The sequence below is a fragment of the Dermacentor andersoni genome, chromosome 4 (assembly GCF_023375885.2).
Source record: "Dermacentor andersoni chromosome 4, qqDerAnde1_hic_scaffold, whole genome shotgun sequence".
Lineage (NCBI taxonomy): Eukaryota > Metazoa > Arthropoda > Arachnida > Ixodida > Ixodidae > Dermacentor > Dermacentor andersoni.
The window spans coordinates 58,784,605-58,808,246 of record NC_092817.1 but is presented as its reverse complement, the minus strand read 5'-3'; the positions used below and the strand labels follow the sequence as shown (position 1 = coordinate 58,808,246).

The 23,642-nt window shown below is 43.9% G+C and overlaps 1 protein-coding gene across 8 annotated transcripts in view; it reads right to left on the bottom strand.

Annotated features, from left to right (window-relative positions):
* Position 1: 1 nt before the first annotated feature.
* Positions 2 to 23,642, bottom strand: part of HERC2 (E3 ubiquitin-protein ligase HERC2) — a 180,132-nt gene continuing 156,491 nt past the window's right edge. For all 8 annotated transcript variants that reach the window (XM_055073822.2, XM_055073825.2, XM_055073824.2 and 5 more), the window contains 13 exons: positions 21,585 to 21,738; positions 21,385 to 21,492; positions 19,568 to 19,855; positions 18,779 to 18,927; positions 17,757 to 17,882; positions 15,633 to 15,907; positions 14,548 to 15,178; positions 11,104 to 12,301; positions 10,879 to 11,013; positions 10,634 to 10,796; positions 4,354 to 4,459; positions 2,912 to 3,124; positions 2 to 1,730 (listed from right to left, as the gene is read on the bottom strand). In XM_055073822.2, coding sequence (XP_054929797.1) covers positions 1,398 to 1,730; positions 2,912 to 3,124; positions 4,354 to 4,459; positions 10,634 to 10,796; positions 10,879 to 11,013; positions 11,104 to 12,301; positions 14,548 to 15,178; positions 15,633 to 15,907; positions 17,757 to 17,882; positions 18,779 to 18,927; positions 19,568 to 19,855; positions 21,385 to 21,492; positions 21,585 to 21,738 — 3,879 coding nt within the window. In that variant the 3' untranslated portion in view covers positions 2 to 1,397. The remainder of the gene's footprint in view (positions 1,731 to 2,911; positions 3,125 to 4,353; positions 4,460 to 10,633; positions 10,797 to 10,878; positions 11,014 to 11,103; positions 12,302 to 14,547; positions 15,179 to 15,632; positions 15,908 to 17,756; positions 17,883 to 18,778; positions 18,928 to 19,567; positions 19,856 to 21,384; positions 21,493 to 21,584; positions 21,739 to 23,642) is intronic.

Here is a 23,642-nt window from a genome sequence, read left to right as displayed (position 1 = left end):
GTACTTGTCAAGCAACAATTTATTTATGCATAAACCATATACATAAAGTATATGACACACAATGTGTGAAACATGCTACAATAAGCACAGCACACAGATCGGACAAAGCCCAGTAGTCTTCTGCTGGGTCAAACCGTAAACACTGATGGACATACTGCAGCCATTCAATGAATTGGTACAGCTCTGCTGCGTACATTTGGTCACCACATGACACACACAGCTGCATTGAAATCACCATGGAATAAACAAAAATGTAGTATTCACAAATGAGATCAGTGTCGGACAGCAACAAAATAAAATCTGAAAGCCTGCTTGCACCGGACCTTAGAGACTCTATGAAATGTAATGTACATCACAGTAGCAGCTTGAAATTGCTGACGTAAAGCTTAAAGCATTCATGTTCACTATAAAATGAGCTTCTGAATGTAACTTAAAAAAAAGATGGCGATGTGCAGTAACTGTGCATGATTCATTACTGCCACATGTATAGAAAGAGCTAAAAGAGAAAAGCAGGTCACACCTTGTTCTGAACTTCCATGAACGAGTCGGAAAAGGCATCTATAGCAATAGACGTTCTCGGCAGCATTGCAGTCGTGTACTTTTTTGCAATTTCCAGGAGATAATAAACAGTCGTTCTCTGCTGTTGTGCAACACCATCAATCACTGTGAAGCTAAATTTAGCTTTGCCACAATCTTTCCAGAGAACATGGCATGGGATGGCTTAGCAAATACAGTATGTTGTGGCTATAGGAGAGCCCAGTATAAATGGCTCTTCCAGTAAAACTGCTGACTCATTCGTGGTCAATATTTTAACAGAGGTGACACTTTGTGGTACATTCTAACAGCATGCTTGCAAACAGTACTTGACCCCCACCTCCCCTTTCCCCCATTTTATTCAGAATAAATCGGCAGCACAAGTCACCTGTGGCAATGGCCGTTCAAAAAACTTTTCTCGCACAGCTGTGTCTAACTGCAGTGGGATGCTGAACTGCCCATCACAAAGGTGATGGGATGCAAAGTGGTTTCGCCTTCCAAATGACAGGGCGCTCCATTGTTCCGCCTGCTGTGAAAATTTGTTTCTTGTTGACCTTCGCCACAGATGTGTGTTTCTAATGTACTGTGGATGGAGTGAGCAAGTACCGATTCTAAACATGCTACTAAACAAAATGCACCAGAAAATGTCGCCTCTGTGCAAATTCAAACACAAATGAGCCAGCAGTTTCACTAAGAGAGCTGTTTCTACTGACTGCATTATTGGTGCAATATTATGTACTTAAAATAATGTTCGAATTACTTTCTTCAGCCTCTCCCTTTTCTCACTTGCTACTCAGCAGCATGCATTTGCAAGTGAGAAATCACTGCAAATACATCAACTGGATTGCAATTGCTAATAACTGTCAGACCTCGCTGCTGCACTCGTCAGAGGCACCTCCCAGGGACTCGACAGCAGCCCCTTCACTGTCGCTCGTTGCAAGGCCTTCCTCCATGGCCAAGTGTGGCATATCATCCACAAACTGGGCAGCGCCACAACTTGCCAGGTCCACGTCATCTTCAGCACCAAGGGCCACACGAGCATAGTCATCAGTGTCGATTGACTTGCAAAAGTGGATTGCATACTTCAGTTTTTCGCGGAGCACAGCACGGCAGGAATAACGTGGCATTTTCAAGAGGAAGAAGCAGGTGTAGCTCTCGGGAAGGAAATGATCTGCAGGACTGTACTTGTCCAGAACCTGCAAAAAGAACAACCATCATGCTTATGTAATGCAGGGTAAAGTGCTAATACTACTACTATAACAAAGCAAGAAACTAAAAACTTCTTGCATAAAACTGCAACTGACGGGATTTGTGGTAGCAAATTAAGGCCTCCCTGGCACATATTGCTACTGACCTATCTGTTCCAGCTCATCACTCATGACTTCAGATGCATGTTGACAAACTTCTGCTACGCAAAGTGCAGGTATGTTACCTACACTTGTTGGTAAGACTTCTACATTTACTGCAGCATGATATTATGGTGCTACCTAAGATGTAATCCGCAAATGACACATGTTGCCTCCAAGGTTTCAGTGCACACAGTTGTGTCTTTTCCCACCTCTTTTTAATGTGGTTACACATATGACATACAAAAGGCTTTAGAAAAGATGACATGAACCAGTGCAAACAAGTACAGCTTGCATGGCAAGAAAAAGCATCAGAAAGCCTCCCTATGAATAACGCTATAAAACAAATGCACTGATATTACACCTTTGGGGAGGGGCTTTGTTTGAGCGGGTTGTTTAACTGTTAAACGAGACTGGTAGTTAAATCAAAATGTAGGCTTTGGTCAATAAAGAAAGGACCACCAAACAAGAAAATATGCATGCAAGTTGGTCATAAAGCACTGTAGGCACCCTGCTTACAGTGAAATGTATCACATTTTTGTCTGGATATTAAAACGTTTCATCATCAGCAATAACATTTCACTTTCCTTAGTGCTCAAATAGCTAGATCATCATGTGGCATCGATGGGCATCATGAGGCAAAAATGCACAAATAGTGAACTTCGTGACGTGCAGAGTTGCCACCATACAAAACCTATGTGGCCTCTTAAATTCTGGGTAGCTGAGTAGAAATGTCCCACCAAGTTTTGCAAATCTAAGAAGCAAAACATTTGGTGTGGGTACATTTCTCGCTCATTGAGCTGCACAATGTCATTCCACTGTCAGCTGTCAGTGTTTCACGTACTGAGCACCACAGGCATGCAGGGGAGAACTTGAAGACAGAAAGAAATCTGCTATTTTTGCCAGTTGCATGATTAGGTGGCTATGACAATGAACTTTCTACGTCTCTTCAATGAAGGCCTTGAGATATCAGTTGTACAAGCCCTTTAAGTTTGAAGAGACCCAAGACCCTCAGTGGGACAGGTGCTGACCTGGAGCACAAAGTCCCTGCCTCGGAAGTCTGCGATGGCTCTAGGTAGTCTAGTACGTCCCCATACAAAGCGCAGAAATAGAGACCGCTCTGCATTAGTGAACTCCTCCATGACATCCCAGAACCACTGCACCAGCAGACTGTCGGGCTCCACACCCTTGTATGTAGCCACAGCTTTTAGTAGTTGTATTGGAATGTCGGGGCTTCCGCAAACCTGTAACAAAGTGGTAGATGCCTGTCATGTTCACCAGAAGGAAACTAAGCAACATACAGGAGATGTATTTTCCTCAGATGATGATTGAATTACAGTAATCTGTGACTCAAACTTGAAATGCAGTCAAAGAAGAATGCTGCAGTGGATGACTAGAAGTAACTTTGCCTACCTAACATAAAAAAAAATATTAGTTGCACCAAAATTTTAGTAAATGGGTGCTGCTTCACTTCACCCCTTTCAAATTACAGCTGCTGAGGCAAGAATTTGAGCAGGCAGCTTCGTGGCCAGCACTAGAATGAGCAGCAATTACTCTACCATAAATACCACAACGAAGCACCTGGGATGAATTTCTTATGTGCATTATGTTCAGTATGGTGTTACCTGGCATCAATGCATCCACCAAGATGTGCAATGTCTACTGCTAAAATGGCTGGAATGTGCACCATAGGGTTTCTGCTTTAGTCCCCAACCTCATAGTACAAATTTTGGAAGGAATTGAAGCAACGCTATTATGCACTCTAAAATGGACATGCACAGTTGAATATAGCTACACATTTTTAACAGTCCTGGCTTGGGTGGTGCCAAGTCAAGGCTACGTTAGATATGCATTCAATGTTAGTTGCTGCAAAACTTTCTTGCACAAGGTGGGCACTTCCGCACTTTGCCCTATCCCACAATTAACCTTTTAAGGACAGAACACGAACTCAGCTCATCAAGTGCACACTTGCAAGGAAGTACAAACCACCAAGACCAGCTCGCCTAGTACATTCTTTTTTCATGTAGGCCTGAAGACGATATGAGCTTTTGTGTGGCTCTGTGCTTCCTCCAGATTGTGTGCGTTTATTTTGTGCTTGTTGTAAATAACATCAGATGGTGCAAGGAGCTGTTGGAGGGTGAAATTAGGAGCATAAACTCGCATCTTTGGAGTGAAGCCCACTCTGTTAAAAAGTGTAAAAGAATTTTTTTTTAGTAAGCATCTTCTTCATAGAAATTATTCACATGGGCTTGCTTTATATGATAAGAATTGTTTGCAGGCAGAAAAAAGATATTCAGTCTTCCTGGCAAGCTCTTCTTTTCATTTTCTTTTTCTTTTTACCATCTTTAAGGGGTTAATTATACAAGCAGTGCATCAACCTTTAGACCTATTACTCTAAAAGAAGATGGCTAAATAAAGCTTTATATTATTTGTTAGGATCAACGATCACATGCATGAAAGTTAAATGCCTCACCATGGTTTCCAGTTCTTGGCCGGTAAATAAAGAAAGCATTGGAACGGGAATGACCTTCGACATGCCCTCTCTCACAGCTGCCACTTGTTCGTCAAACTCATGCAACCTGCAAACAAACAAGTCACGAATATTAGATGCACAAAGTTCCTACATCAACAACTTTAGAACTCTTGTGCTGAGGATATGTTTCCAGGCTTACAAGCCTTTTGTGTATGATCAGCCCAGAAGCTGCACAGCTGTACTTTACCTTTACTATACTTTTTTTCTTTTTCATTTACAAATTTTACTGCTATGACTTTTCTTCAAAACTCCTACTCACTTAAAGGAGCCCTGACCCACTTTTTATTGAAGTTGAGAAATACAATTGAAGTTACATTAGACTACTTCAGAAATACTTTGCCACAAAAAGTTCTTCAATGTGTTCAGCAGAAGCGTAGTTATTGGCAATCAAACATGCTATTCGCAGTGCTTCTGCTCCTTTTTCAATGATTTGCACTGCAAATGCTACGGTGGAGCGGGATATGCCCACAATGCTCTGCCTACTGAACATCACCGTGGCATTCAGTTCAAATTTGATTTTGGATGTGCACGTAGATGCCACTACAGTAGAACATCATTGATACGTTCCCATTACGTACATTTTACTGGCGCCAACGTTCACAATCGAGAACACAGTAATTGACCCAACAGAGTTACCCTCATTTTTGACCGGTTCATACGCTCCCAGGAAACACTATTTTCCGGCATTAACACTTAGCATGTCACCAAACTGCAATCGCGTGATATGTTTTCTGGCCGCCAGATCCCATGTAAACAAGAAAATGCACGAGGCATGTGCGATTGAGAACTGTACATAGCTGCTCGCCGCAGCAGCTTCACTGCACTACTCGTCAGCCAGTCTCACTTGAAACGCCTGCGCGCACTCAGTTTCTCAGTTCGGTACCAGCAAGTCCTTTCCGGGGTCGTCGCATGTGGCATTTACAGCTACCACCGCTAATCCTACTGCGATAAGCATCTTCGCCTATCAGTTTCACAGCACGTGGTGCAGTTGAAACAGTTTTAATAGGCGATAACTGAAACGCGTGCCGTTCCCTGCTGCAGACTATGATCGTATACGTATTCTGGCCGCTGGATCCCATGTGAACAAGAAAAGGCGCGAGGTGCACGCAATTGAGAACAGCATATAGCCGCCCATCTGATGTGAAAACGATGGCGCGCACAGCTTCTTATTCCAGTACCAGCAAATCTCCGCCCCGGTCGCCGCACACCGCATTCACATCTAACGGTGTCACACCTATTGCAATAAAGACCTTCAACTATCTGTTTTACAGTGTGTGGTGCATAGTGCCATTGGTAGCATACTGCCTGCTTTTAGTAGGCAATAATTCAAACGCGCCGCCGTTCCCTGCTGCAGGCAGCGCAATGTAGGCATTACGTTTCCCTACGACAGCATCCGGCGTTGCCCACAAGCTCGAGTTCTGTTCGGTTTCCTGTTGCCCTCTTAAAACACCACGTAATAGGGAAAAAAAGAACGGGTCTCGTGCCGTCGGTGCCCCACTAGCACGACACACGTCGATGTCTCGTGCCGCAACGATCAGCGCGACACTTCGCATTACGTAGATATCAACAATAGTCAAGTCTAATTCTTTTAGTTACCTCGGATCCTACGTTTTCCCGGTTAGTACGTTTTTTTCTCACATTTTTTTTCCAGAACGCATCAACGAGGTTCTACTGTATTTCCGATTTTGGCACCTACGATGCACCAAATGTGCCAAATGCGGTTGTCCTCAGCGAGCCGCAGTGCACTCAGTCAGTGGACTCGTCGCAGAACCCTGCAGCGGCTGTGGTATCCACACCACGTAGCAGACCACAGCTACATGCAAATGCAGTGTTTGCTTAGTACCTGCCAGACCTAGAGTGCGCGCTCGCACTCATGTGCTCCTGTCTGGCTGTGCTACGTGGTGTGGAGCAGCTTTGTCCTGTACCAGTTTGACCAACGAATAGTAGCCACATCCAACTTGCGCATTTTAAAGAACTCTCATTATGAAGCGAAGTCTGCCAAGGCATCTAGCCAGGAGCAGCCGGGAGCAGCCAGGAGTGAGCACGTGCTGGCAAGCGTGTATGTGGTATGACCTTAAGTTTCGCGTGGTTTGAGGCTATTTGAGTGCTCAAAACTAGTCGAAATTAGCGAGACCTAACGGCTACAACATCGATAAGCAGGGTGGCCAAAGTTAGTCGGCTTGTTCCAGAAGTACGTACTAATTATTATTGAAATCTGAAAGCAGATTAAAATACATCAGTAAATATACACAGTCACAGTAGGAAGAAGCGCACTGATCCAAACACCCTTCTTGATTGATGTCAGCTATTGGTCAATAGCAGCTGTGTATGGGAATCTGCTATATTACAAAATAAAGCGTCCAGAAAAGAGCGAGGAGCAGGCTTCTGTTGAAAAGAGAATGTTTGAAAGGTGACTTCACGCTCTGCTTGTGAGCTCCATGCAGTACACATAAATGCAAAATGGCTGGAATGATCAAAACAGTGTATGCCATCTGCGGACTGCGTTTTTTAACCAAACCCAAGGGGTGGCTCCGGGCTCCTTTAAATTTAAATTGGCTTGAGCATGCCATAGCTATAAGATGGTGCAGACCTACTCCTCACTTTCACATTAAAAATATGATTTCTGGGGTTTTACGTGCTAAACCACCAGACAGCCTGGGATTCTTTAATGTGCACCCTTTGTTTGGTTAGTGAGAGTTTTGGATTCAGCCCCCGTCAGAATGGGGTCACCACGGGTGGGATTTAACCTGTGACCTCGAGCCCAGCGGTGCAACACCATAGCCACTGGGCTATGGGGCACCCTTCTGTGCACTTTTCTTTTACAGTGAAAATGTATATGGCTAGGGTTCCATGCATTTTTCGTGTTCGTGCGTGAACAATAAAAAAAGGTGAGTGTGAGCCGATCCTGGAGATACTGCAATATTGGTCTGACCCGTGGCAGAGGTGAAACAGGCTTCACGTACCCTGCCTCTAACATTAATAAATAATAATAATAATAAATGGAATAAATCAATGAAGATTTCCATGTTTTTTTCATATTTGTGCATCAACAACAAGAAAAAGTGAGCTTGGGCCAATCCCGGAGATAGTGCAATATCAGGCCAACCTGCAGCAAAGGTGAATCAGGCTTCAAGCACTTCGCCCCTAATAATAATAATAATAAATAATAATAAATGAAATAAATAAAACAAGATGCATTGTTTGAAGTCGATGGGTATACTGGAATCGTTTGTAAACACTGCATGGACTCACGAGCAGAAGGCGTTGCCATATATGCAAAGGATGAAATGTATGTTCAACTTGAGTAAAACTTAAAGCAGCACGAAGATGAAGACAACAATCAAAAACACACACACAACAGGACGAGCACTGTACTGCCAACTGGAAAACTTATTGAAAGATCACCCAGCAGTTGTTGCTAGTATACAGTTGTTGATAGTATAAGAGGACAATGCCACTGTCTGTGGGGATGTCTGTGCCATACAAACGAAAGACAACATTGTGATATCCACTGTATATATATATATCTCCAGGCACACCCAAGTGTGGTATTGAGAAATTGATGACCATGCACTCCGCATGGGTTAGCCGTAATGACACTACCCATGTGATCGTCGTTGGAAACTTCCATGTGGACTTTTAAAAACCAGACAAGAAATGGTTCACTCAGTTTGTGCTAGAAGAGTTTGGTTTGAAGTGCCACACCAATTGAAGTCACTCAACTACTCAACCATGGTTATGTATAGATTTAAGTTTAGCCAAAATTCTCCCTAAGGCTGTAACCAAACCAGTCAGTTCAAATCACAGTAATCACAAAGCTATTGTCACTATCATTACCAAATGATGAAAATAAATACATGTACCCTTGTCTAGCCCTGTGTTATGTGCTACAGCTTCGCTGGTCATCCACATTCGCAGAGTGGAATGGCTCCAATTATTTTCTTCTTTTTATACAAATTGTATGAAGCAGGACAGGTGCCTGACAAGTAAAATTATACCATACTTTCAGATGGGAGAATTACAGATTTGGTGCTTTATGTTCAATTCAGTCTACTATCAACGGTTATGCTGAATGCAAGAAACACTGTATTGAATTCTGAGAATGGGAGTGCTGACTGCACATAAAATTGAAGGCAGTGCTACTAGGAGGTCTACTTCAACAGAGAGCCCATTTTGTTCTCCAGGTTTTGTTTGACTAAACCTCTAGGATGCCATTCTGCCCTGATAGGTCACTGCAACAGCGTTGTTAGATTTGCTCTTTTCACAGAGGATACTCATCAAAGCCATGCTACAAGAGCAACCCTCTTATCCCCCTTGAGCTCCCTTGGGGGTGCCGTCTGGGCTGGTAAACTACAGCTGGAGAAACTCTGTCCTACAGGAATAGTGACCTTAGGGGGTACATATTAGCACAACATGGAAATAAAAACTTAGAAGGAGGGAGTAGGAAACAACAGTGCGAACGCTAAACTCTGTTTAGAGCTCACTCTGTTTTTGCGTGCTTCCTCCGCCTAAATCTTTATTTCTATGTCACATTCATGCTATTAGTGCTCACTTGTCCTTTCTCCCTCCTACTAAGTATTCATTTCCACGTCACGCTAATATGTACCCCTAGACTTTAACCAGCTTGCCCAGTAACATGTTCAACTCGAACAGTGAGCTTGCGGCTAACTATCCATGCGCACAATAAAGAAGAAAAGAAGGAAAGCTGTGCACCTTGTATATCACTCAACTGTTTTCACAAGCAAAACACTGCACTAATTCAATCAAATTTCAGTCATGTCATTCTCAATGTGACTTAAGAAGGGCTTTTCTTTTTCAGCAGAGCAAGTAGATGCAAAGTTCTCAGATATATTGAAACAGCAGCTTGGGACACACAGTGCACCCAAGAATGCAAAATGCATGCTGCTGTGCTGCTTCTTCAATAATGTGTTGAACCAATAAGGCTATCAACTCATGCTACTCTGACAATTTATTGCGAGTACAGTTAAACCTCAATATAACAAAGTTAGCAAAACTGGCAATTTGCTTCATTGTAATAAAATTCAATCTTTTATGCAAATAAGTACAGCCGCCGATGTATCTTTCTTACATGGAAGGGGCCGCAAGATTATCCAAATTATCGGGCAATGAAAAAAGCGAACTTGAATGAGAAAAAACAACTAATTTTGTTGAATTTGAGAGTCGGTGACGGAAGATGTGGTTTCAATGGTGTCAGTGGTGTCAATGATATACATGTATGCATATAGGCGGTACAAAGCGAAACCAGCCAAGATTTCGCGTCCACTCCACCTCTCCAGCTGATAGTTCCACCCGCAATGGGACATCGCTATTGTGAAAAGTGCTGGCAGCGTAGGGAGTGAATGCTTCATCTGCCTCTCGCTTTAACGCATCTTCAAAGCTCGACATTATGCAACCTCCAGCACTGAATGTGCAGAACGACAGCCCACGATGCCACACCATCTCAGCTTGCCCAGTCTTTGCACACACGGCAGATTAATTCTAAAACAGGGTGTGCTGCCTGCACACTGACAGCCATGCACAGTCACAGTTATGTTAGAAGAAAAGACTAGCGCAAACCTGCCCCTCTGCCCCTTGGCCTCGTGCGCACTTCATCGTGTTACTGTGAGCTCGCTCCCCTTTCCCCCTGCTCATGCAGGAAGATGGTGCTCATCAAGCCTCCATTCTTCTCACCTCACCTTCACATGGTTTCACTTGCACCTAAAGGACACAGCATGCAGATCATAATACGATCTTATCGCACTTTGACTTTATATGGGACATGATGCTGCTCTGCTCCGGCGGTCGCTCTCGGTGGCGCAGCTTGTGATTGCAGAGATGTGTTTGCAAGCAGCCGCATGTAAGTCAACCATTTTACCATCTGCGTCTGCGGAAGCTTCCATTTATTGTCTCGGTATTCCTTCGTGGTGGCAGTAAAGTTTAATTATATTGGGAGGTTTAGAATACATGGTGTTCTACAGTTAAAAAGCTATAAAATGTTAAATACTCCATTATATATAAAATATCATTATATCAAAGTTTGTTATATTAAGGTTAAACTGTATTAAATTGTTTCCAGGAGCTATTTCATAGGACACTAAGGTGACGTTCTCATCACAACAGTCTGCAGATCGCATGCCCATAGTAAATGAAAAGTTAAATGTGCTTTAACAGCATAGTGGAGAAAATAAACATCAATCATATGGAGCAAAACAGCACTTGCCTATAGTTGAGGGCAAGCCGCACATATTCAGCACGGTTTTCCACAGTTGCTCTCTGGTATTTGGCACTGAGCCGAACTTCCTGGCCAGTTGCACTATGTGTTGCAAAGGGCATGTCCAATTTCTGGAAAGCCTCCGGCTCCATGTCTCGGATGCACATGAGACCTGCGTGAGCAAATAAGCGTTATGGCAGTATAGAGAATCAGACAATCGTAACGCTGACAAAGTAATAAAGACTTGTTCTAACCTGGCACATAGTCTCGATCCACTTCATTAAGGTCAGCAGGTGTCAGAGGAAGGCCAACCAACTGCTTCCATACAGGTTCAGCCAAGTTCAAGCTCAATGGGCTCCCAGTACGGATCGCAATGCCCATGAGTATTCCTGAAAAAGTGGCACATCATTACCAAGCCCACTCAAACATTAAAAATGAAATGCAGAAAAATGTGAGGGGAGACTAGAGCCACAGCATACCTAGGAAACGGAACATGCTAAGATGTATCGGCAATGTTGCTGCTGGGTTAAGCAAGAAGCAGTCACGGTTGGTTCCTGCCTCATCACGGCCATTTGGAGTCAAGATCAGCAGAGGGAGGGAGCCATTCTGAAGCTCATCACACATCTCGGCAATTGACTCACTATAGCCTCCTCCACAGTCATCCACACTTTCACCAACAAATTTAACTTTCCACACACGATGAGGCAGCAAAAGGTTTTCTTGAGTCAGTAACGACATCTTTGACACCATCTGCCCAAAGACGGACTTTGTTCCATGGAGTCCAGCTAATCCATTCTTGGACCTTGAGCGCTTGACCTGAATTCTATTCAGCTCTACGACAGGACCATGTTGCCGATCTCTGACCATAGTGGCTTGAACCACCTTTCGAAAGGCACCTTCTTTTCCAGAGAGCACCAGCAGGCCTCTGAGCTGATTGAGTCCTTCCTGCTGTATTTCATTTGATCCCGAAAGGTCAAACATAGAAAGTGACGGGCAGAATAGCTCAGAAAAATGGTAGAGCAATGCGTAACGGTTGCGCAGTGTTGGTATAGGGATGTCCTGAAGAAGGTCGTACTCCAATGGTACAGCAGGTGGCATTCTTCCGCAAGCACCTGCTGTGCTTGGGTTGCATGTAGACCAGGCCACAGTGTGTGCAGAACCACAGGAGACCCGGTTGATCTTTTTTCCCTGCAAAGCAGCAACCAGGCGAGGCTTGTGGATGGCGTTGACAGTGCCATCACCTAGCTGACCCTCGTCGTTGTCACCCCATGTGTAGACTTCTCCTGTGTCAGTGCACGCAACGCAGTGTAGTGAACCAACAGCAATGCAAATGACCTTCTTGCCTTGCAGGGCAGCCACCCTCTTAGGCCGGCGAACATGGTCATCGGTGCCATGTCCGAGACGATGGTAGTCTCCTTTTCCCCAAGTGTATACACAGCCTGAACTTGTCAGAGCCACTGAAAACTGGGAACCGCACTCGACTCGTATCACACCCATGCCTTGTAAGAGGTCCACACGAAGCGGTACTTTGCAGCCATCAGAGCCACCTCGGCCCAGTTTGCCATAGTCCCCGTCTCCCCAGGACCACACACAGTCATCATCTGTCACACAGAGTGTCTGAGCGTCACCACTGCCACAGGCCACACAGCGAACTCGCCACCCAGAGAGAGCTTCCACCTGCAATCACAACCACAGCCAAGAAATGCAGTCGGAACACAAATAAAGGCTTAGATGCACCTCTGCCCTCACTTCCCACAACACTGAACTGAAGGCACAAAATGATGAGCATGAGCCAGTAGTTTAAGCTCAAAGGTTTCTGTAAACCATGATAGCCTAAAAAGAAAATACAGACAACTTCCGTTCATTTGACCCTCGCAGGACAGATGAAATTGACCTAACTATCTGGTGGGCCGAATTAAACAAGACGCAGAACAAATACCAAAATGCACTCCTGATTCATTTGGAAGTATTTGCCCTATTCTAAGTCACCCTTGAATCAAACGTGCGCCTGCTTTCTGTGTGTACAAAGTAGAAAACTAACACAGAAATGACATTAAATGGGCCCTGAAACATTTTTAGTTAATCAAAGAATGACCTAATTGTTAAAGGGCGCCGTCTCACGAATCTCATGGCGAAAAAAATTTTGAAATACTTCAAATATTAGTGATGTTATTGCACCAATACGTGGTTCCTCCCTTGTGTCATCTCCACTACCGTGCTGGAAGCTACATAGGGGGGAAGCCAAGGGGAAAAGCCCCACTCTAAAGTTGTGTCTCAGCAGTGAAATGGCTACACAGCTATGCACAAATGTTGTGTGCAGACCAGCAGGGCAAATATAAAATTATTTTTAAGTATTTTTCAGATCACAGACATATATACGTTTCATTTAACTCAGAATTAGCAATTATGCATTACTGAGAACGTTCTTGCAATCACAGAATCAGCCAATAGCTGTTGGGGCATCCAGCTGCTTGCAATGATGCTGCATAACAACACTGCAGAAGCGAGAGCAAGCAATTTATCGCTGTTTTAGGCACAAGATCGTAAATTTCCTGCTGCATGCGGTGCAATAATATTTGGCTCACATGTCCACAGCAGCATGTTGCATGCTGATCGGCAATGTTTTCTTAATATGTTCAAAAGGTATTGCACGGCCCCTTTAAAGATCCTAAATAAACTAGAAATGTAATGCATACACAATTTTTTAGCAAGAAAAACTTGGAGGATGCTTAAGCTTTGCCTTTAAGAGTGGAACACAATAGCATTAAAAGATCCCTACTGCTTCTCACGCTTCCCGGCAACTGCAGCGTATGTGCATATGTAACCGGGAAACTTGCGGCGAATGCTAAGCACGAAGGCAGGCTTTCTTGTAGAATCACGGCCTCTTGTATGGGCCGCGATGCGGCGGAGGCAAGCGCCATCTGAAGGTGTTTCAAGGAAGCCGGCGTGCCACTCCGTGGACTCCGAGATAATTGCATGCCGCTGTGCGCAAGTGGCAGGTGCAGTCTCCGGTCTATGCATTGTAAAAACACTGGAAATGGGGTTTGTTTGAGTTTTCGTGTAAGAGAATTATGCTTTCTTGTATATTCAAATTACAATCCGAGAGCTATCATGCCTGTAGGTTTTGTGTAAGTTGTAGTTTACGATTTTTCCATGTATTTTTCCACATGGAAGGCCTGGGTATGCATGGTTCGAAAAGTTGACGCCGGACGTGGGACGCTGACGCCAGATTTTCTGCGACACGGGCTCCTTAATGCTATCGTATTAAAAATGGGCAAAGATCTAATACATGTAGCACAACAACAACTGGTCTTCAATACAGCTGCAATACAGCCGTGCTTTGCAGCCAAGCACAGGCACACCGCAAATACAGCTTAGGTTTTGTATCTGATTGATTGCAATGCGCTGGCAATTCTTGGCCCAATTCTCTTGGTAAAACGAGGCGTGCGTTAAAATTGAGTGAATAGTGAATTCACACTGTGAGCTACAATTATTGCTTGAAAATCTTCCTATGGCCAAGAATAAGTGTTTTCACGGGAGATGACATGGTGTGCGTTAAAATCGAGTGAATAGCATAATCACACACTGTGAGCTACAATTATTGCTTGAAAATCTTCCTATGGCTGAGAATAAGTGTTTTCATGGGAAATGACATGTTCAATGCATTCACTGTCCCCTAATAAGCTCCGCCAAGACATGCTGCCCCTAAAGGGGTTGCTACTGGGGTCACTATCAGGGTAAGGTGTGAGCATGCTAACGGGTCAAGGTGGAGGCCAACTTTAGGATCTAAATAACAAAAACTTTAGCTCATAGAGATGCATGGGCACTGGCCAGGACATTTGGTCGGCATCGAATTAATCGGAGTCGAATTAACACAAGTCTGCCGTACATAGGGTACTTCTTCAATTAGAAAAGTAACATACCTTCTTTGGTCTGAGCTGATCATCACTGTCTCCATGCCCGAGTCGTCCATAGCGGCCTTTGCCCCATGTGTAGAGTTCACCACTGGCAGTGATGCACGCACTGTGAGCACCTCCACAGGCAACATCCACTACCTCCTTGCCTCTCAAGCTTTCGATCACTCTGGGTCGCTCACATGAACTTTTGTTGCCATGGCCAAGCTTACCATCATCGCCCTCTCCCCAGGAGTAAACCTCCCCTTCAGCTGACAGAGCAAGGCAGTGCTTTCCTCCAGAGTTCACCACCACTTTCTTGATGAACACATGCTGCAGGCTCTCCAGGAGTGTTGGGCATGATACAGAGTCAGTGCCGCCAATACCCAGCCTTCCACCTGCACCATAGCCTGTAGCATACACTTTGCCATCAGCAGTGACAGCAAAGAGGGTCTGTTCGCCTCCGACAACTTGAACAGGCCGCAGAGCACTCAGTGCTTCACAGGGCATAGGCAATTTGACCTTGGCACCTTCTACACCACCTAGCTGGCCCCTGTGATTGTGGCCCCAGCCTAGAATGGTGCCGCTCCAACCCCAGGAAAGAGTCCAGTCTTCTGGACGCCTGTTAACCCAGTGGATCAGCTGCTCATCATGCTCCTGCCTGAAAATAAGATAATGGTGCATATCTGGCACTGGAAAGATGCTTCACGGCATGAACAAACCTGTCGGCTACTGGAGATTAGTATGGATCAACAGCCAGGCATGACTGTGGCAGATATTTCAGAGCTTTTAGCTTAGTGTTTTCCATGGCCCACTCTCCTCACAGGTACCAGCACCAGCAAACAGCTGCACTTGCTTCACAACTTTAACCAACCATTTACTGCAAAGGCATCAGCTTACTGCAGTTAGCTCAGCTTTGAAATGACAGCGACCCCAAAGGACACCACTTTGCATTTCACTAAACCAACAGCTAATAAATGTTTCTAGATAAATTCTCTATTTCTCGTGCAGAGTTCTGCACCAGCAACTCATGGTATTGTTCAAAGTACTGCTGTGAAGCCTGGACCCGAAAGTCAAGCAAAAATTGCACATCAAGAAAAGCTTGCAGTACACACCTAAAGACAGTGTGTTCTTCATGGTCTCTGAACATGGCTGCTTCATCATCTGTTTCTCGGTCATTCACAAATGCTGTATCAGATGGGTCATGTGCTAGCTCCTGAATGCGCTGGCGCACCTCAAGGCAGAAGGAAGTTGGTAGAGAAGTGCGGTGCACAAGAGCCTTTGCAACTCGGGATGCAGCACAGTAACGTCGAAACCATGCCCAGCGGTGACTGTCACCAGAGCAAGGGAGGGAATCAAGTCCAAGGTCACAGGCCAGTGCTGCCAGGACCTAGAACGAAACAGTACCCATGCTGCTAGTTAAAAGTGATGGCCTGCCTTTCTTCACTGATCAGCTGCTGTGTGTACAATGGCACACAACAATAGCAGCTTAAAGGGACACTAAAGGCAAATACTAAGTCAAGCTAAAGTGATAGATTAGTGCTCAAGAATCACTAAGGCATCAATATTACCGCGAACAGAGCCTTACTAATAGAGAAATTAAGATAAATGCAGGACATGATTAGAGACTCCCCGGGGACATTCAAGCCCTTGCCCGATAATGAAAGCACCCCTCAGTTAAATTCTGTCGCTAGTACTCAACTACTCGTTGCAAAATACATCCTTGTACTGTATTATAAGACGAAATAAAATGCTACTTGTCTAGTTCTATCTAATTTTTAGAAAAAAGAACTCATTGAATTTACCGTTGACAACGACACGGGCAGTCGAAACATTTCGCAGACGTATGTGCTGAAACAGTTTTTAGTAGGCAGGAAATACTGGCACTAGAAGAAGTTAATAAGCTGCTCAAGCCTTCAATATAGGAACATGAACCTTTAGGAGCACCCAAAAGTGGTGGTGTTGCTGCTTTGTAGAGTTGATTTGAAAATTTTTAGCAATAAGTTGATAATTCCCATAAAAAGCATGTGCAATATAAGACGATTTATCATTCTCCTTCCTGATAAAACACAGAAGTTATGTTCAATTTCATTTGAAATTTGTTCTCTCTATTAGATGGCATGTCCACTTGAAAAAGTACAATTTCTTGCTTGCATTTCATACTGTGTTCACGCTGCAACTAAAGTAGTATAATTATTGCTTGATCGTACGATGATTAAGCAATGACTATGATCTTGGCTATGATCACAGCTCAATGACACACCATAAGCAACAAAAAGTGACAACAGTAGTGCCTGGGGGGCATGCAAGCATATATTTGAACAACAAGAGGGTTTTTAACATTTTTTTTAAACAGAAGGGTTCATGTTAAATATCACTGCTGGTTATATTTGTGCCTTATTTCTGACCTTATAGAAATGTTGAACATTTACAAAAATCAAAACTTAACAAAGCCCTCTTTTCAATGGCCTCAGACACTCAACACCACAGCCAAGTCATACACTCCTGTCAAGTGGGCGAGTAAAGTGCACTTACGGGGAGTGCACTTCAGGACCTTGAGTGACACTTTAGGCTATGTGGTGCTAAACGATAAAGCAGAGCGCACTCGCACAAAAAAAAAGGGGGGGGGGGGGGGACAGACTAAAATTATGTTCTGTGTCCTTTTTCTATGCATTACATTTTGTATCATTGAAACCGCTTGCGGCAAGGCTACGCACTCGGTCAGCAAAGTGCATTCCATGAATGCACTCCGACCGGAGTGCACTCTTCTGCGAGTACACTCCGCTTGCGACGTTTAGATTTGTGAAAGTGCACTTAAAACCGAGTGCACTCTCCGTAAGTGCACTTAACTTGCCCGCTTGACAGGGGTATTAACCGCCGTGTTCTCAAACTGGTCTCAACTCCAAGCGCTCTCTTGAGTCCACTGAGTGGAGCACAGCATCACCTCTTGACTGAAGAAGACACCAAGCTTCATTATTGCTCATCAGTAGCTCTTGTGATGAGGAGTCGCTTCGGAATACGTCTGTACTCCAGTGCAATTGAATAGAGAGACTCAGAGCACTAGGTTACATAACTTTCACTTTGGAATCACCATGGTATGCCATTAAAGAGCAGTAATTGCCTCAGTCAAGAGGCGGTGCTGCCATCCACTCTCTCCAGTCGAGGCAGAGCGTCAAGAGAAGGGATGTTCCAGAATACAGGGGTTAGTGATCTTTCACCCAGTTCCAACAAATGCACACCTTGAAGAAGTTGCTATGCATCAGGTGTTTCCCACCACGAACAATGGGATCCTCATACTCAAACTGGCGAAGCAATGTCTCAGGAAGGGCCTTGAGTAGGCACACAAGAGCTGTGTCACTGGAACCCTGCGATGTGACAAAGGATTACATAAGAAAAATGTACCTCCAAGAAAAATTTGTGAAGCCGTGTGCAATACAAATGAACCTACGCCATGATAACTGAGCATATTGCTTCTTCATATATTGTTTTAAATAACTACTTCTTATAATTCACTTAAATACAACTACAGTACATTACAGACATAGCTTTTCGTTGGTGTGTGAACTTTACCAACTTTACACAAAGCCGTAATGAATGTGCCAATGATTATTGCAGCAGTACTCTTACGAGGTTCAGCAGAAGTCCTTGATGTTCATAATTGTAGAACAGCCTGATACCAGGTAGCATGAAGACACATCGGTCAGATGTGCAAGCCATTTTGCAGGCAGCGACACATAGCACAGCACAAAAAAAATGTGGGGTTTTACGTGCTGAAACCACAATCTGCTTATGAAGCACGCCGTAATGGGAGACTCCGGAAATTTGGACCACCTGGGGTTCTTTAACGTGTACCTGAATCTAAATACACGGGTGTATTCGTATTTTTCCCTCATTAAAATGCGCCCGCTGTGGCTGGGATTCGATCCTGCGGCCTTGTGCTTATAGCAGCCTAACACCATAGCCACTAAGCAACCATGGCGGGTTAGCACAGCACAGCACAGCTGGTGAGATTTCTTAGCTGTACCAGAGGGCCCATTATATATAAAATTCTAATGCTACAAGGGCCCTATTTCCACAAATATGTCAATGCAGATTCCACAATAGCTGGCTTGTAAAAGCTATATGTACTATCTATAAACTGCATGTGCTAGAGAACTCAAACATTTCCCTCTCCATGCTTCTGCCCTGTCTTACACGTCTACCTGCTAATGCACGCCATGCACTAAGCTAAAAAAGCTATATGAGCAGGGGCAACACATACACTTGGGTTCAATGCAGGGAGCTGTTCAGGAGACAGGTCTGGATTGCTTGGCGTTTGCACAAGAAGTTGAGACACATTCAGCGACCTTCCCACTCCTGCCGTCATGAGCTGCCTGAGCTGGTGGAGAATCCACATCCTTTGTGAGGGGGCTGTAAAAACACACAAGCAGAGTTAAAAATGAGGAAAGCAAAGCTGAACACAAACTAGAATGCACCCACTGAAAGAATAAATGAAATAAAAATAAATGTCTTTCTATACTTCTCCAAATGAAACAAGTAAACATTCAAACAAAATAAACTGTAGGCCTTCAGTTGTAGTCAAGCTTAACCTAAACAATGAGGACACATGTACAATAGATGAATCTTTTAAAACAAATATGGGCTTAAGGAGCAAACATTAAATGATTTGGAGGGAAAATGCTATAATTGATTACTTTGCCTAAGGTGGAAGTATGCGTATTATCTTGAACAGGTGAAAGTACTGTATGCTTATCAAGAACAGTTTCCCCTTAGTCTAAGAATTCCCAGAGCATTCCGAAACAACCACTCAAATAAGGTCGGCTGCTAGTCTATGCTTTATGCATGTCCTGCGTCTTAGTTTTTCAAGTAGTGTTCTTAGCTTCACGCTGCAGCGCAGTGTTCTGCAATGCCTTTGAACTATTTAATGAGCCAAGACACCTTTCGCCTGTGAGAAACTGTTACTTCTCACAGATACCATAGTTCATAAGATGTCTCTGATGATAGACTTGTGCCAGTTTTTCTCCCACTGCAGTGTTCAGTGTGAACTTGCCAAGGTAGCTGAGCTGAGCACAGGCTGCAAGTGCAGCTGCCAGTCGAGAGGCGATGGCACGATCAGCGCAGCTGCGCAGATCAAGCAGGCAGACGACCAGTTCAACTGAAGGGCGGGAGAGGAAGGCCCGGTCTGAGAGGCTGTCACCTCCCGTGCCACCAGGGGACACCACTGGGTGTACAGTGAAACGCCAGCCCCAGCCATTCACTGAGCTGTCACTGGTGAACTTCCAGTGGAGCTCGTTGCCTGGTATTCGCACCTCAGGGGACCAGTTGCACCATTCTCGACCTGGGAAAAAATTAATTGGGTTGATTCTATTCACAAAACACAAGGCGTTATAAAAAAATTAATTTAAGGAAGTATGTTATCAGGAAAGTAAGTGCAAATGTGTACTGTCATTCTCCTCGAAATGCCAAAACACTTTGTTAAATGAGTACTGATACAAAAATATTCTGGCTCAGTTTTTTTTCCATTTAATCAGTAGCTATTGAGCCAGTAATTATGGTAAAAAAACTTGTTTGCTCCAGCATGTAACAATTCTTTAGTTGTACAGTCATATGTTACGACCAGTCAAGGTTTTGATTTCGAAGAGCACTTCATGCCCCATGACATAAGAAGCATGCTTGTAAACAGCCATGATCACGTGAGCCCAAAGACTGGGGATCCATGCTGGCCACTGTCTACCATACCATGTGTGTCCTGTTTCATCTCCTAGATTGGTGCTAGTTTGATGAGAAATGTGTGCATTGCTACACCATCATGATGCTTCATTGTACAGAAGTTCACTACACAGTACGATACTGGCATTGGAGAGTTTTAGCATATGCACAAACTTCTTAACATTTGCAGTTTACTGGGTAAAGAGAGATGTGTATGGCAGGAACACTGGTAGTGACATCTGGCGATGCAGTGTCTAATCAAGGAGCATGCAAAACTAACACTACAACTTTCAAATTCTACTTAACTGCTGGTGTAAAGCGTTGATAGCAACATAATCGTTAACATACTATGCTTTTATGATAATTCCCTTCGAGAATAACACTGACGTGACAAAAAGAAAATTTTGAATGCATTGTTGGACAAATCGTCACAAGATGTCACCATCAACTTTCCTACTGCCGGTAACCTGGTAATCCATAAACACGAAGAACTTTGTGTGCACGCTTCATGTGTGCACATATGTACACTTAGTGTGCAATCAATGCAAGACATCCAATGCAAACAGTGCTGAAACGTCTTCCAAACAGTGAGACAAGCCAACGGCGTCACATATCACTGAAATCAATTGCCAGAACTCATGGAGTCACATTGTTTACAAATAAGACTTATGCAGATGACTGCATCGATAGGTGTTGCACTTTTCAATTCATCACTCACACAAACTTCAAAATTAAATTAAAATGTGTTCTAAGCTGCATTTGCAGTTGACAATAAAGATGATACCTAAGAACTCGCAGCAATGGAACCTATCGGTTATCTTGATTTAGAATTTTTGAGTCAGTACCCATTTAAGTAAAAGCAACAACTCTACAGCTATAACAAATATCTCAGTGTGAGCTCAGCACAAGAAGCACACTGAATTATATTGTCTGCATTAAAGGTTAGGCACAGGGGACATAAATAAAGCGCAAGAACTATTTTAGGGAACAGCCCAGTCTACACGAGACTGCTTGCACAAACTCAGTAATGTCCACAAAATGGCTCAAATTTTTAATGCAGACGCAAGACAAGCTTCCTAAATGACTGATCTTCGAATTTATTTAGTGCTCAAACACTACTTGACGTCAAGTGATGCCCGAGATGGCAGTCATGCCCACCTGATCTGGTAGCAACAGTTCTTCCAGAACCATCCATTATAAAAAGTGGGTCGTTTCGTCTTTCCGTGGAGCACTGCCTGTCAAATTCAATCTGAAGACTTTCAGCACCTGCAATGGGGCAAGGTGAACATTTCTTCATAAAGGTGCCCCATATAAAAATTGGCAATCAAGAATAACAGCCATTGTCTGCAAGCTCGCACCTGGGATCCTAACATGTCCTGTCAGTGTGGTGTCATCAGTGTAAGGATGACTGGACTCCTGTACAACAGGAAGAGGCACTGAGCGCCTGGACTCAATGTCTGATGCCACATCCTCCAATTCTGTAACACAGATCTCAAGCAGCATTTCTGCAACCTGGTGAGTAAGGAAAAGAAAGCAAGAAAGAGCAATTAGCTCTCCAGTTATAAAGTTGCAGAGTTCTGGGATGCTTAAATTACTCACTTAATGAGCTAAAAATCCATCCCAACTATTAACTTATGCTCCTGTCACACACACACTTTCAATCACCACTAAAACCAATGACAATCGAAATCTGTGAGCCTCATTGATTTCAATTCGCAAGCTCGTACATCTGCTGCTGCACCTGAGACAGGAGGATAATGAGACTCATTACTGGCAATCACAAAGGTACACAAAGGTACACAAAGGTACACAATGACATTGGCAACAGCTCAACAGTAATTAATGAACAAATACAGTCAACTTCTGTTAAATCTACGCTGACGAGAACAACGAAATTTATAAAATTATCCAGCGTGTCAAGTTAAACAAGATGCAGAAAACACATCAAAACACACCACTGATTCATTTGGCAGTAATTGCCCAATTCTAACATGCCCCCAATCAAATGCACGGCCCCTTTCTTTGTGTCCAAAGTAGAAAACTAACATAGAAATGACATAAAAGCTCCTAAACAAATCAGAAATTTAAAGCGCGCCCAGTTCTGTAGTAAGAAAAATGGCTAAGGGTCTAGTTGCACAATAGAGAACGATTTCCTAAAGCTCGCCTTGCCACACGGTTATTTAAATCAGCTTCGCCGCAAAGTAGCCATGTCATGTGGCACAGTGTACAAATGCCGCAAACACGGTTTCCTGCCCAATATTCTCGGGGTGGAAAAAAGCGCAAGTTAGAATTGGCAGTCAGTCAGTCAACAAACTTTATTATGGTCCTAAGGAACTACTAAGTTGTAGTTGCGGGCCGCTCCCGCGTTGGGGCCGGAAGACCATGGTCCCCCGCCCGTTTGCGGGCCCTTTGGACAGCCCTTAGTTGGTCCTGGGGATCGCCACTTTTAAGGGCCTCTTCCCAGTCCTCTTGTTTATTAAAAGATGCGTTTTGTAACACAGAGCATTGCCAGAGCATGTGTGCTAACGAGCAATACTCTTCATTGCACTCGGGGCAGTGTGGGTCGATGTCCGGAGCAAAGCGGCTAAACTTTGCTCTCGAAGGGAAAGATCCCGTTTGTACCATTCTCAATGTGGAAGATTGAGGTCTAGTTAGCTTTGGGTGTGGCAGTGAGAATTGCCTGCGCCCAAGCTGATAGTGTTTAACTATTTAATTAAAAGAGAGTAGAGGATCAGAGTTATGCTCACAATCCCGACTGCTTAGTGTATCAGGACCATTGCGGTATGTTAGAATTGGCAAATACTGTAGTAATTAGACATTGTGAGCTATCATTATTACTTGAAAATCTTCCTAGGGTGGGCCCGCAATAGGCGTTTTCAACGGTAGGTGATGTGCATTCAATGCATTCACTGTCCCCTAAGCTGTGCCCAGACAGATGCTGCTACTAAAGGGGGTTGCGTTGGGGTCACTGTTGGGTCACTACAGGGGTTAAGCACATGCATGCTGACCAATCAAGTTTAATTTATCCGGCGAAGGCCAATTTTTAGAACGAAATAATGAAAGTTTGGGCCCATAGAAACCCATGGGTGTTGGCTGGGACCTTCGGATGGAGTTGAATTAACCGAGAAATCAAATTAACCAGAGATAAATCAATAGAAGGTTACTGCATAATTTGAATAGATCCTTACATCAGGGTTAGCGAAGACAAAAGGAACTCTATGGTTATTATAGACAGTGAACACAACAAAGCAGTGATCATGCATGTAATCTGGAAAGGTATCATTGTGCACGGCATCACATGCAAAGACACTTATATTTCATGCAAGTCTATCGAGCCATGTAAACTACAAATTCCATAAATGAGACTCAGGTTAATTTGATTTTTCGCGTAGTTCGACTTCCACAGGAGGTCTCGG